The sequence below is a fragment of the Syngnathus leptorhynchus genome, chromosome 3 (genome assembly GCF_054491065.1).
Source record: "Syngnathus leptorhynchus isolate UIUO chromosome 3, UIUO_Slep, whole genome shotgun sequence".
Taxonomy (NCBI): domain Eukaryota; kingdom Metazoa; phylum Chordata; class Actinopteri; order Syngnathiformes; family Syngnathidae; genus Syngnathus; species Syngnathus leptorhynchus.
The window spans coordinates 14914627-14928692 of NC_141197.1; the positions used below are offsets into that span (position 1 = coordinate 14914627).

The 14066-nt window shown below is 43.3% G+C and overlaps 1 protein-coding gene across 3 annotated transcripts; it reads left to right on the forward strand.

Annotated features, from left to right (window-relative positions):
* The first annotated feature begins 125 nt into the window (after positions 1-125).
* Positions 126-13680, forward strand: esrp2 (epithelial splicing regulatory protein 2). 3 transcript variants are annotated; one of them, XM_085906750.1, is made up of 17 exons: positions 126-288; positions 719-916; positions 1095-1247; positions 1649-1777; positions 5280-5393; positions 5929-6043; positions 6159-6254; positions 6591-6645; positions 6881-6991; positions 7096-7228; positions 7802-7844; positions 8665-8966; positions 9032-9259; positions 9340-9538; positions 10060-10246; positions 10645-10846; positions 13424-13680. In XM_085906750.1, the coding sequence occupies exons 3-17, from the start codon at positions 1116-1118 to the stop codon at positions 13583-13585; spliced, it is 2208 nt and encodes a 735-aa protein (XP_085762876.1). In that variant the 5' UTR covers positions 126-288; positions 719-916; positions 1095-1115; the 3' UTR covers positions 13586-13680. The 3 variants fall into 3 exon arrangements, with proteins under 3 accessions (XP_085762876.1, XP_085762877.1, XP_085762878.1); XM_085906752.1 differs by lacking the exon at positions 126-288 and adding an exon at positions 12333-12433 and having other exon boundaries at positions 469-916; positions 13424-13571; XM_085906751.1 differs by lacking the exon at positions 126-288 and having other exon boundaries at positions 466-916; positions 1013-1247.
* Positions 13681-14066: the final 386 nt, after the last annotated feature.

Sequence of the window (14066 nt, forward strand, 5' to 3'; positions counted from 1 at the left end):
TCAATAATCATTCTCATCAGTGTTATGACCAGTAGATGGCAGTGTTTAGACTACTTTTCTTTTATTGATTACTTCCTTCTCTAGACATAATGATGGAGTTTGCTTCAACGTGGTGAAGGGCCACCTCTGCATATCTAATGATCTCCAATACAAGCCAAATCCTCCTTTGAAACTCCGACTGCTTCAAGTTTTTATCCAATTTTGGGAGAGCTGTCAAACATTGTGACATATTGGAGTATAAACGCGTCTTTGAAACTTTAACTCTATTGGTTTATCCAGGACAAACAGGTGAAGTCAAAAAGATATATTTGTGTTGAGGTAACAAAACAAGGAATTTAGAAATCTTGGCAATAAGGACTTTTATGCTTAATAGACATTCTCAAGTGTGAAATGTTACATCCATAGATGGATACAAATAATTACACATTAATTATTGGTTGTGTTGTGTCCCAGAGACGCTTCTTATGAATGTCTGCTTATTTTAATCTTATAAAACAATCAAAAAGATTATCTTTACGTGACAGCAGGAGGTTTGTGTGTGTGTGTCTGTGTGCTTGTGTCTATGTGTGTGAGTGACAAAAAAAAACATTCCACGGGAATGCCTCATGGAGCCTTCTATCATAGCCTTTTTTATTCATACTGCTTCCTGGTTAATCGCCTTTGACCAATCAGATAAGATAATACGTCTCATTGTCCCGCCCTCACCTTTGTGAAACAGCCAATAAGAAGACGCTTACGGCACTTGCCTGGCTCAAGGGTTGAGACACACAGGTAACTAAGAAAAAAAAAGAAAAAAAAACCTGAAAACCCCTCCAAGGCTTGTTATGGAGTTCGTGTGAACGAAACGCGGCTTTCCACCCTTCTTTACCAGTCAAACCAGTATCGCTGGATAGAACATTCTCAAGTACAGCAACAGGTAGAGTGACTGGCCGCAAACTCCTTCGTGGCTCCCTCTGAAAATAATCTCCTCTCTTTTTTTCTAACTCTCCCCTTACCTCAATTGAGTTTCCAGACCTTTTTGTTCGCTCTTCTTATCACTTGGAAAAAGGTGAACCCTCGTGTTGTTTTTAGTTTAATCTTTGCTTTAATTGTAGCTTTTACCCTTGTGGTCCCTGATGGCTTCGCACAGTGATACTCTGGTGGTGTTCTTTGGGGCAACAGCTGGTGCAAATGGGGGTAAACTGGGTTCGGATGAGAGGGAAATAATTCTCTTGGTGTGGCAAATTGTGGACCTACGTGAGAAAAAGGTACGGCCCGTTCGTTCGTCTAGTGTCTTGTACTCGACTGTGCGTTTTTTGTACTTTTTAATTCGGTATCGTGTCTTTAACTTTTGGTTGACATGAATCAACACGGTGTGTGCTAATGCTAGCTATTTAGCACACCCTCTATACAGGTGTGCAGGTCAAATGTGGTGGTGGGGGGGCTCTTGCTTTCTTTTCTTTTTTTGTTCTTGGGTTTTAACTAATTGGAGCAAAAACACACCTTTTTGATTTACCATGTCAACTCAGCTCTTGACTATTAAATCTTCTTTGCAACCCCGTTGTCATATTATTTCTTCATTGTCCATTTTCTGTATGGGAGGCCAACCTGTTAAGTAGGTTGTTTCTTATTATCGAGACATGAAATGCTAAAGGTTTGTTCCATTCAGGTGGGCAAGCTAAACAGATGTCTTGTCAAGCCAGACACTTTGGAGCTTGCAGATCAGTGCAAAGAGGAGACGGGCATCAGTTTGGACGACCTCGTCAATGCAGAGCCCCTGGATAACGTTCTGCAGCAGGTGAGTCTGGAAGACCCCTTGAGCATTTAAAAATCGTCTGCTGACCTCCGACAGCACTTTCTCAAAGATGCAATGGAACCTTTCAATGAGACGTAATTTTTTCCAGGAATGTAGTTATTTAAAAATCAATTGTCTGTAAGTAATCAAGAAATTGCAAGAATCAAAATGTTGCCAATTTATAACCTTTATGAACTCTAGAGGCGGTGTTTTAAATAGCATTTTAATGTTCCAAAAATTCAATAATACCACTCAGAAATTAAAGAATTACAATTTAAAGATGAGAAAGCATTAAAATCATAATGACTATTTTAGCAGCCGGCCTGTCATCCCCTCACTAGCTAATTTCACATGATGGTTTTCCTTCAACTTGTTTGAACTTTGTGGCATTAAATTTGTAGTGCCCACTTTACAGTGTTGGAATTTGAGGAGCTTGTAGGGCACGTTTAGTCCACAGATCTGTTTATCTAATACAAGAACAGCAAATCTCCTATGACCTTTTATGGAGGCAGGTTGGGGCTAACGTCTGAAAGTGTCTAGAAGTTCAGGATCTTGCGTTGCCCCAGGTTGTTGGAGATTATGCGTCATCGCAGGTCCGGTCTTGTCTTGGCTTGATGCATGCTGCAGACATCTGGAAGGTGGCTTGTTTACCTGCGACCGCACCTCTCTCTGAGCTGGCGAAGGGAGCGGACAGTAGTTGTCAAAAAAAAAAAATAATTAAGCAACTTTGCAAACGTGTTTTTGTTTGCACTGGGTGCTTCTTTTTCCCATCCTCGTCAAGGTTTCTTTAAAGTCTGTCTTGATCATGCTGTCATAGGCTTAATGCTAGCGTTGCTTTGTATTTATGCTCAGAGTGAAATGCACAAGGACGGTTAAGGTTTTAATCGAGGAGGGTTCCCTCAGGTTAGTTTGTGTGCTGAACCTTCAAATATTAACCCAAGCAATCACTTGGCTCTTTTCATTCCTTTGTGTCACCCATTAATCTCTTGCTATTGGTCCGTTTGTGGCTTGTTTTTACTCTCCTTCACCAAGGGAAGTAAAAAAACAAAAACAAAAAATGCAATTGATGATATTGCTTGACATTTGCGTTGATGTTGTACAATACTTAAGAGCCCCGTCCTCCTGTTCTGATTCAGTAAAAACCAAAGTGTCAGCCATCTTCCCCCAACTTTACATTCTTAACCAGAGGTTCTTGAAATACGGTTTATCAAAACACAGTAAGGAGTTCTTGTGTTGACTCAGTTGTGACAAGGAAAGAACATAATAAGATTCTGCACCACTAAATGATTTTGTACCACTTTGCTTCAGCCGGTGGCACTTTGCACTCCAACCAACTCTTCCACGCTACACTGGCAAGTTCAAGATTATCACTGACAGCAACCGCAAGCGTATGAAATTTTAAAACCTGTTCTGCTGGTCGATGTGGTGGTGGTACTGTTAAAACATGCCATTCACATGTATACAGATGTCACAACTTCAATGATCTATTGTCGTTTTAGAAACGTGCATTGCAGTCGCATAGCTAAACGTTGGTAACTTGGAGCATTTGCAGCATGTCACAGCCCGTTTGGTGATGCATGCAACATATTCTTAGGGTGAACGAGAATCACTCTACCACCTTTCAACAAACACAACAACCTTGTTTTGCAAGGTGGCAAAGGTTACGCTAACTCCCCGGAGATTTTCTGGCTAAATCAACATGCAAAGAGTCACAAAAGTCACTAAAATCAAACATGCATCACCTCTGCTGGGAGTGTCATCAAATTTACATGCCTTTAAAAAAAGAACTCCAAAATTCTTTGCATACTCTGTCTCGATAGGTTGTGACAAGTTAGATTATATCAGTAGCGTCAATATTTAATGTTTGTTTGTCTAATAAATACCCTTTGTGGTGGTTCTTTAGATGCCCTTTAACACTTAAGGACTTCCATGACACACCCTGACGCTCTTATCGGAGTTTGTTGCAACCACCAGCAACAGCCTTCCTCTCACCTCCGCTTGAAAAACACTTCACTGGGGAGAGACTTGTGATAGGACCACGTTCAAAGGCCGTCTCCTCCCCCTCAATTGTGAAAATACCTTGTTGCTTCAAGCATGTTGGAATGAAATCTGCGGTTGTATTGTTCGAGTCAGCTTACTACTTCTCTTTTTACGTTCTTCTTTTCTTCTCAGTCCTTGTTGAGACAGGTTGGGAAAATGTGTCGAGTTAATCTGAAGAGAGCTCTCCAACACATTTGTTCAGTTTGAATGAAAAACTGTGGGTGTGTCGCCGCTGCTGGCGAAACTTGCATATGGCCAACCTACTTAATCATTTGGCAAGCCTTGCCTTGTTATGAGGAAGTCTTGTCTGGTTGTCACTTGCCGTGTGAAGCTCAATAAACAATATTTTTTATTTTATTTGTAACATCTGTGTATTGGTGCAGAATCTGCACTTGGTGATAATTGGGCATCAAACTGAGACTTTGCATTCTAACTTAGCTCAGGAAATTCTCACTGGATTCTATTGACAACTTTATGATGCTTTGTCATGAATGAATGTTGGGGGTTTTCCCCCGAAATGTTACTCTTCATTTGTTAGCAGATATTTGGCCTGGTCTCGTAGCTCAGCATTTTCTACCCTGAGAAACGGGTCTTAACATGCACCTGCAACGCTCGCCATCTGATTATCAGTCATATGTCGCCCGTGGCCACGTGAGACTTCTGCCTGTCAGCCAATTTCACTCGGCCGAATTTATGTTGTCGCCTATGGCAGCTGTTGGTATTCAGAGGGTAGAATATCTTGCAGTTCCCCAGGCCAGGGGAACTTGAGAAACAACTTTTCTCATCTTAAGACCCAAATTGGAAGTTTAGAAACACAAGACAGGTCAAAATCCAATAAACACTTAAATAAAAGATGAAACCGGTTTTAATCGCCACAAAGTTGATCAAATATTGTTGTTGTAGTATGAATTGGCTTTACATCGGCTCCAAAAAGGTAGTCAAAGTATAAGTGGGATTTATATTTTTCACATTGGTAAAAAAAAAAAATTCTAGCATCGGGTTGACACAACAGTGTGTATCTGATCTTTGTGCAGGACACTGGCGTTTAGAATCTCTTAAACAAGGCGGGTTGGACCTGTATGGCCACTTGACAAGCGTGGTCGCTCCCCTCCCACGCTCCACAAACAGTCAAACCTGTCAGACGAGCCTCGTTTGCCACGACAAACGCACGCAATCCAAACAACAAACGTGGCACAGCCTTCCCTTGTCTGCCCTTCAATCTTTAGTTAATTCTCACTTTCCTCTTTGTTACTGCTGTTTGCACAGCAGTTGGATTGTACACAAACTTTAAAATAAGCGTGTCAGTCAATCAATAACCGTAAGATACAGTGCAAGTTCTCCCATGCGCAATCTTTTGAGATCATTTAAAGAGCTAATTCACTTTATTGACAGTGACTACAAGCAATACTTAATCGTTATTTGACAAATTACAGAAAACGTGTTTTGTCTGTGCTTGGTTTTGCAGTTCCAGCAGTCAGTGACATCGGAACTGAAGTGTCTCGACAGGAGCTCTTACACTCTTTGTGTCAACAGTCCCCTTGTCATCCGTCAGGCTCTTCACCCCGAGGCATCCAAAAAGGTAAATGGGTTCCCACACTGGCGAAAATAACAACTCAGCTGTTTTTTTTTTTTTTTTTTTTGTGGTTTCTTTTGTCTTTAAACTGGTTTATGAAATAGAAAGTAAGCGAGAGGTGCCAGAAAAAGATGCAAGCTGATCAAGTTCCAGATAAAATACTTGTCTTTTTCCTTCTATTTTTGTGCCCCAGTAGCAAACGATTGACAGCCTAGACCTTGGATGTAAATCTACACACTTGATTTAGCAAATTGCAATAATAAAACATGACTGTAAGACATGGCATCATGTAAGAGATGTTTTTTGTTTTTTTTGGACAGTTGCACTTTCATTAGAGATTAAACAAAAGTTTTTGAATCTGTAGAGACTTGCTGCTCTCCCTTCGAGCACTAAAACCATTGCGCAAAACCGTCACACTTCTGGCACAGGTTGTTTTATCCCATATTAGGTATATAAAAAAATAAAATAAATGGTTCCATTGTTATAATGTTGAACTCCTGTTGCCTGCCCGAGCACATCATTCTGGTCTCTTGCAACACAGAATCTCATCCTTCCTGAGTGTTTCTTCTCATTTGTGGACTTGAGAAAAGAGTTTGAAAAATGCTGCCCCAACGCCGACCCTGCAAACAAGCTGGAGCTCCCTTCCATGTTGGAACGTATCTTTTGCAAAACACTTAAATTCCGGAGAATTTTTTTTATTCACTACCAAATGTGCGCTGGGATTGTTTGGTCAAAGAAATACCCGTAGCATATCTTTAACCGGGCGTCCAGATGTGGGTCTCCCTGCCGTGTCAGAGCAGGTGATGGGAGTGAGGGAAGTGAGCAGCATGGTGCAGCTGATCCTCCGCATCCTGGCTGAGCCCTACAGTAAGTATCCACCACCCTTGGCATCATCTCTAGTCACTTGTGGTGCTTTCTAAATGCTCTTGGTGCGCTACGCATCTGTACATTTGCAGAAAGGTACAAGTAGAGCATAATTGAAGTGTCGTCGGTCATTAGCACATAGCTGTTAACCTACCTGAGCGAACCACCTTATTGTTTGGGTTTCTGTAATTGTCACTTTTGGCACACAACCTGTCTTGCTTGTTTTAGCAGAACTAGCCCAACTTGAATGTCCAAAAGGAAGAATGTACACTTACTCGTTGAACAGTTGTAAACTTTAGCTGTATGATGTCTTTTTGATAGATTTTCCTCTCTGTTTAGATCACAATTTTTCCTGCGTGGAGACTGTGAAGTACAAATTTGATTCTGGCACGTGGTAAGTGTATAAGCCTTTGGACACACAAACGTCTTGTTCCTGTCATGCCTTGAAGCAGGCTGTGGGGCATCATGTGTTTCAGCAGAAACTGTGTTATGAAAGCTTTTAAATCTTTGCTGTCAAGCACTTGTCCATCTGTTGCACGCCACAGTGACATTTAAACTTGCCGTTATTACGCGTGATGTGAGTTGTTGCTTTGTAACACTTAACTAGAATTTCTGGTGCTGTCCAACAGCAGTAAGACAGAGCCAGTAGACAATGAGACAATCATCAGAGCACGAGGACTTCCATGGCAGTCTTCAGACCAAGACATTGCTCGCTTTTTTAAAGGCCTCAATATAGCCAAGTAAGTGAAACTGTATGGATTTGAAAATGGATTCTGTACATAGTAGAACATGTTCTACTTTGGTAGGAAGTTGAACAGATTTGAAAGATGCTAATGTGTTTCAGAGGGGGTGTGGCCTTATGCCTCAACGCTCAGGGCAGGAGGAATGGCGAGGCCTTGGTTCGCTTCATCAACTCGGAACACAGAGACTTGGCACTGGAACGTCACAAGCACCACATGGGCAGCCGCTACATCGAGGTCAGCTTGAACACGTCTTCCACCGGACTTGTAATAGTGTTTGTTTTTCTGTCAAGTCTTTAATAAGCAGTCTGAGATTGTTAAATAGCTTGTCCAAAACAAAACAAGCCTCAGATTCTGCTGCATCACTGTGAAAACGTTAAACTAGACCACCATCTTGTCGTGGTTCCTGTATTTTCTCCTATGTGCTGTCTCGAATAGCTCCCTGACAGGCTGCTGACAGGTCAGCTTGGCCCTCTGTTGAAAAAGAGGTGTGCATAGAATGGTCATGCGTTTCTTGTGCAGGCTGCAAAGTTCTCCTCTTTGGTTAAAGGTTCCTTTACTGGCTGTTTTGTTAGCTCGGCTCGCTGTTTAACTCCGATTGGTTGGAGTTATGTCGGGTTTTTTTTCTCTGCATGTCGGGACTTGTGGTGTAATAAATATTCTGGGAGGAACCGCGCAGATGGTCGCCACCTTAATATCTACTGCATCAGTTTTGTGGCAAAACAATGATAAAAGCCTCTCCGATTTATCCGGAGCGTGTTCAATCTTCCAGTGTATGACTAAATTCACATTTCCTTCTTGTTGTTTCAGGTCTACAAGGCCACAGGAGAGGAATTCCTCAAGATTGCAGGAGGTCAGATTGAATTTTATTCTCCCTTCTGCACTGCGTGCATGAAGAGTCATTGTGAAAAGCTTTCTGTTTTGGTGCAGGTCTTCGAAATAGTTTTTTTTTTTTTAAACTGAGGAAACAAGCCCCGCCCCACGTACGTCTCTCAAAGAGTGATTCTTTTAATGGCAGTAAAGGAAGGTTTCTTCTTTAGCTTTCTCCTGTTACCTGTGTGCCTGTCTCATCCCAGTGATCTCCAGCAGCTTATCTTGGCCTCATAAAAGATGCTTTGTGAGAAGCTAAGCCCCCCCCCCCCCCCTTCCTCATCTCTTCAACCCTCTAGCCCAGCCCTTGCAGACTAGTGGAACAGAAATTGTACCCTCACCTGTTCGGCTCAACCTCAAAGTCCACATTCCCCTGAGGGGGGAGCAGGCTGACGACCGCTGCAAAGTGCAGTCCGGTGCTGACACAAAGCGGGTGTGAAGAGACAAAGCCGGGGCCGAGGGCCTCAGGTGCGCGGCGTACTCGTAACACGAGAGAGATAGCTCACAAAGAAATTCAGTGGACTTTAATCGCAACGAGCGCAGATCGATGTAGGCTGTCACACATTGGCCTTTGAGTAAATACTTCAAGCAAACTACATCATTTATGAAAAGTGATACAATCACACCAAAACAACTTCCGGAATAATGAATGTATTTTTCAAGTTACTATTTTTGCAGTGTAAAATCAAATACAGAAGCAACTGAAGCCAGGTACAGCTTAGCTGTCAATGTACTGTAGAAAAAGTATTTACGCTCATTCAGATGATAGCTAAACTCAGAGGCTTCTTCATTTTTATCTCCAGGCACGTCAAATGAGGTGACGCAGTTCCTGTCCAAAGAAAACCAGGTGATCATCCGCATGCGAGGTCTGCCCTTCACTGCCACGCCACAGGAAGTCCTGGACTTCCTCGGTCCCGAGAGCCCGGTCACAGACGGCGCGGAGGGTCTGCTGTTTGTGAAATACCCGGACGGAAGACCAACGGGCGATGCATTTGTGCTCTTCTCCTGCGACGAGTACGCCCAAAACGCCATGAAAAAGCACAGGCAGATCCTGGGCAAGCGCTATATCGAGCTCTTTCGCAGCACTGCTGCTGAGGTGCAACAGGTCAGTTAAGACGGTCGAAAAGTGACCACTGCTTTCGTCTTCACACTGATTTTTGTCTCTGCTAGGTGCTGACTCGCTACCTGTCGACCCCCCTGATATCCACGTTGCCCGCCGCGCCAATAGTCCCCGTCCTCGCCACTCCGCCCTTCCTCCCGACGGCCAGCGGCACTCGCGACTGCGTCCGCCTCCGCGGCCTGCCATACACGGCCGGCATCGAAGACATCCTGGAGTTCATGGGCGAGCACACGACTGACATCAAACCGCACGGAGTCCACATGGTCCTCAACCAGCAGGTGAAACCGCAGTTGGACCTCGTGATCGCGTGGCCGGCCGGGACTTGAGAACAAAGCTGATTGCTCGGCTCCCCTTTCAGGGCCGACCTTCGGGCGACGCCTTCATTCAGATGAAATCCCCGGACAAGGCTTTTATGGTGTCCCAGAAGTGCCACAAAAAGACCATGAAGGACCGCTACGTGGAGGTGTTCCAGTGTTCCACGGAGGAGATGAGCATTGTACTGATGGGAGGAACCTTGAACCGCAGCGGCCTTTCGCCACCGCCTTGTAAACTCCCCTGTAAGTTGAGTCTGCTGAGCACTTCAAACTATTGTGATAGTCTGAAAGAAATATGTGCCTACATACTGTAAATTGCGATTTTTGTGGGTCCATTTCTCAAATCGTTAGAATGAATGAGTGCATGCAGGCAAACTGCACTTTGCCCTTTGCTCTCTCTCTCTCTCTCTCTCTCTCTCTCTCTCTCCGGTAGAGATTAGATTGGTAGCTGTTTTCTTTTTCTTTTATTCCCCAACTGTTTCTCTCCTAAAATGTTCTATGGCGTCTTTTCAATGTGCCCACAGCCTCTGACTCGATCTCAGCTGTTTATATGTAAATATGTCCATGCTGCCATTTAACTGTTTGTTTTGTGACAATAGCAGCCTAATGGACAAAGTCAGCTTTATGAATAAAATAGCACGCATGTACAAAGTGATTAAAATCCCCGTTTTGAAAGGGAAAGAAATAATCATTGAAGTTTCTCACAAAAAATAGACTCAACAGGTGCTTGCTGTTAAATAGATCTTTGTCCTTCACTCTTTTAGGTTTATCGCCCCCTGCAGCCTACGCCTTCCCCACCCCACCTGCCATCTTGTCAGAGGCAGCCCTCTACCAGCCCCCCCTGTTGGCCGCTCCCAGACCTCTTCAGGCCGCACACAGCCCCGCCTTGGCCTACTACCAACCTCAACCTCACCTCTACATGAACATGAACTACACAGCTTACTATCCCAGGTATGCCTGTCACCTTTTTGCTCCATTATGACTCCGTTGTCTTGATGAGCTCTTATGGTTAGATACAGATAATGTTTTACATAATGTATGGGTTTCTGTAGCACAAGTCTTTTTTTAGTGTTTTTTTTAAGCAAAGAGTGTTTTCTCCACAAAAATATAAAAGGAATATCAAATACTTTTGCAAGTGTTAATGTGCTATGGATCGTTACTGTTTTGACCAAGCAATGCGGCTACATGAACAGCACCATCTGCTGGTTGCTGACAAACACTGCCTGTTTTTTTTACTATCCAGTGTTTCCCAAGCTTTGAGTTAGGTACATCTTGTCAACTTCCTGAAATAATGAGCAGAATGAGCAGCAGTACCACAAAGTTATTAAATTGCCTGGTTGTCTCTGCAGCCCCCCAGTGTCCCCTTCCACAATGAGCTACTTCACAACCTCCCCATCAGTGGTGGCCCAGCCTCACCATGCGGCCGCGGCCGCAGCGGCAGCGGCCGCCTCGTCTTCGGTGCTGCCCCAACCTGGAGCTCTGGTGCGAATGCAGGGCCTCCCCTACAACACCGGCGTCAAAGACATCCTCAGCTTTTTTCAGGGCTACCAGGTCAGTCTCTGCTGCAACCACGTTGAGCCGTCCGTACAAATGTGTTCAAGAGATGTGAGGGCTTTAGTCGAGATCTTCAAACTGATGCCGAGATTGGTGTGAACAATAGCCATGTGACTTTTGGTGTTGTCACTGCACTCTTGGTTTCAAGTGCCTCTTTGCCTCCCATAATCCTTTGCTGCCAGGCCGATTGAGGTGGAAGTTGTGAGGTTTGATTTGACGTTTGACTAGAAAGGATGGCTGGACTTTAAGGTGGAGGTTTTTTTTTTGTTCTTGATGTTTGCCTCTGCTCCTTTTGAATCATGTGTGATAGCTGACTGCTTCCGATTCTGTGATTCGGGATGGGGATAACCTTTTTTTTTTTTTAATTATGGATTCATTTATTTTGGTCTTGTCGATAATGTCGATAACTAATTTTGAACGAAAGTCGTTTTTGCTGTTTGGAGTATAAAACTTTATATGATTTAGATTATATTTTTTGTAGATGGGATGGGAATAGTTTGACCCACAGGCCGCTTCTTTACTCAGGCCCTTTGAGCATAATTAATATCAGGAGTCCTGTGATATTTGGCCATTCATTTAACCGGTTCCCTGAAAGTTAACTGAAATGTATTCTCAACAATTATTCATTTAAATTAAAAAAAAAAAATTCTATTACATTTACCACTTTACAACATTTTATGAGTTGGTTAATTGGCGCTTTAAAAAAATTGCACAGAAGTCAAAGACAAAAAAAATAAGCCCAAAGCTTCTCTCACTTACCGACTCTTAACCTTTCCATTTGTGTCTTTGTCTATTGGCCACAGGATCTTGTACAGTTGTGCCTTGACTTATGAATTCAATGCATTCTGTCACCACATGCAAATCATCACTCCCCATTGAGATCAAAACGACAAGGACAAAATGCACTCTGCACAATAGATAAAACTAAACAAAATTGTAATCAATAGATTGTAGAGAATTTCACGATTTATGCTTCAATGCCCATTGACATTTTACGCCTTATGGCATGCGTGCATCGGCCACCAGGTGGCAGTAGAATAGACATTCAAAAAATTTCTCGACAGTATTCTCATAGAACGGGCATATACGTAAGAATAGTTTTCAGTTCAAATAGCTGCTGCTTAAAGTGTTTAAAGTGTTGTTTGCCTTTCTGTTGCAGGATAAGCGATTCAGAAAATCAATGGATATCAGACTCACAAATAATGTTTTCATAAATTACATGTTGTGCAATTTCGTTTTTTTTGTTTTCATTTCAATGGGGAACACTAAACACTTTAAAGCGAGCATTTGAGCTCCTATTTGCATAATTCAACACTATTACGGAAACTCTTAAGTTGGGTCACTTGTAAGTCAAGGTACCACTGGCTTTACATACATTGCAGGTTTGATTGAGTTCTTTCAGTGTGAGTGTCATCCTTTAGTGTATGTGTGTGTGTTCACATGAGTGTCAGGCTGACTGTGTTGGTTACCATGCTATGTGTAGTACGCCCCCGAGGAGTACGGCAGCTTGGTTCAGATGAGCGAACAGGCCAGGAGTCTGATTCAGCCCAAAGAATGGCTTTGTCTGTAGGGGCTGACCCCAAGGTAAGCCGTCTCGGAGGAGACGCGAACGCCGCCGCGTTGCTTCGCTCTTTGTGCTCTCTGACTCAACTTGCTGGCTTGCATGTTTCTCCAAATGAATCCTTGCGGCCTTTTCGAGTAGTTCTGAGTGTTGCTTGCTGAATAAGCTGCAGTGGTCCCTCCCGTCAATGCTCTGCAAACGGGGAGCGCCCCTTGCTGGTTTTCCCAAAAAGATATGTATTCTGATAACCAGTATAACCTTTTAATATTTTCTTGACGTGCTCGCTGCTGTTCTAGTTTTCATGTATGTCTTGGTTGCATGAATTACAGTTTCCTCTCTAGTCAAGCCTAATAGATGCTTGATACTCTGCCGTTGACGCAAAACATTTATCAAGAGAATTATCTTGATCAATGCTTTTACCCACTGAGAGTTTAGAAATTGTACAGCATTTATTTATCAATTTGTCGTCTATACCACTTGATCCTCACGAGGGTCGCGGGCGCGTTGAAGCCTATCTCACCTGACTCCGTGGGGGGGGGGGGCATCCTGAACTGGTTGCCAGTCAATCGCAGGGCACATAATCATTAACAACCAATCATGTTCACGATCACACCTACGAACAATTTGGAGTGCTCAATGGGCCTACCATGCATGTGTTTGGCAATTTTTTTTTTTTTTTTTTTTAAGCAATCTTTTGGGAGCAGTTTGTCCTGTCGCCTCTCCAGCTTCTTTTCTCCTTTTTGCTGCTATAGAAAGCATGCTAGTTAACTAACCCAAATAGATCAATCTGAGCTGTGTTCTTCCAGGATCATAATGACCTCTCATAACATTGCCATCGCCTCCCTTCCTCTCTTCTCAAGAGTGTGAAATCATCATCCTCACTCACACTCGCTGGCGCCCCCTGGTGTTTGGCATAAAATTGAAACCTACTTGCAAGATTTTTTTTTAAATATATATATATATCTATACATATGAGCAGGTCTAGGTTTTTTAGATTGTTTCTTGCTGCGCAGCTCCAGCCGGACGCCGTCCTCATCCTGTACAACTTCAACGGCCAGTGCAGCGGTGAGGCCTTGGTCACCTTCCCCAGCGAGGAGGCGGCGTGTCGGGCTGTGGCCGAGCGCTCCAGTCACGTCTTCTACGGCCAGCAGGTCCACTTGGCCTTCTGCAACTGACTGACTGACTCCAAATGCATTTTGGCCAGTGCGTGTACATGGCTGCTTCCTTCTTACCAAAGCATTTGTCTGCACTTGAACCTTTTTTTTTTTTTTTTTAATCCAAATCAACAATTGTTTTGTGCCAGCTTGAGCAGCATGGCAGCCAAAAGCCATAAAGTCAAGTGGAACGAGAAGGGCGTTTTAAATGCACGCTATTCTGCAATTGGAGAAATCAGACCTCACCTCTGGATTTCGTATTGTTGCATAAAAATGTGCGATGAACCAACTTTTGCGTTCCGTTTGGACTCCACAGCTCCAATGAAAACGTTAAGGACAACAAGGCCACTTTTTGACTTTGTGTGACAAAACTACTGATTTTGCCCCCCCCCTACTTTTGCCCCACAAAGTGCCTAAATTAGCCAGAGTGCAACACTAGCACTCCTATTGTTAAACCTCCAATAAGGGAGGAGATATATATATATATATATATATATATATA

What these genes read in the sequence shown, in the direction of transcription:
- esrp2 (XM_085906750.1), top strand. Translation starts at nt 1,116, where the DNA reads ATGGCTTCGCACAGTGATACTCTGGTGGTGTTCTTTGGGGCAACAGCT. An exon ending in ACATGGTCCTCAACCAGCAG is followed by an intron (nt 9,260 to 9,339) that starts GTGAAACCGCAG and finishes CTCCCCTTTCAG; the next exon opens with GGCCGACCTTCGGGCGACGC. An exon ending in TACACAGCTTACTATCCCAG is followed by an intron (nt 10,247 to 10,644) that starts GTATGCCTGTCA and finishes TTGTCTCTGCAG; the next exon opens with CCCCCCAGTGTCCCCTTCCA.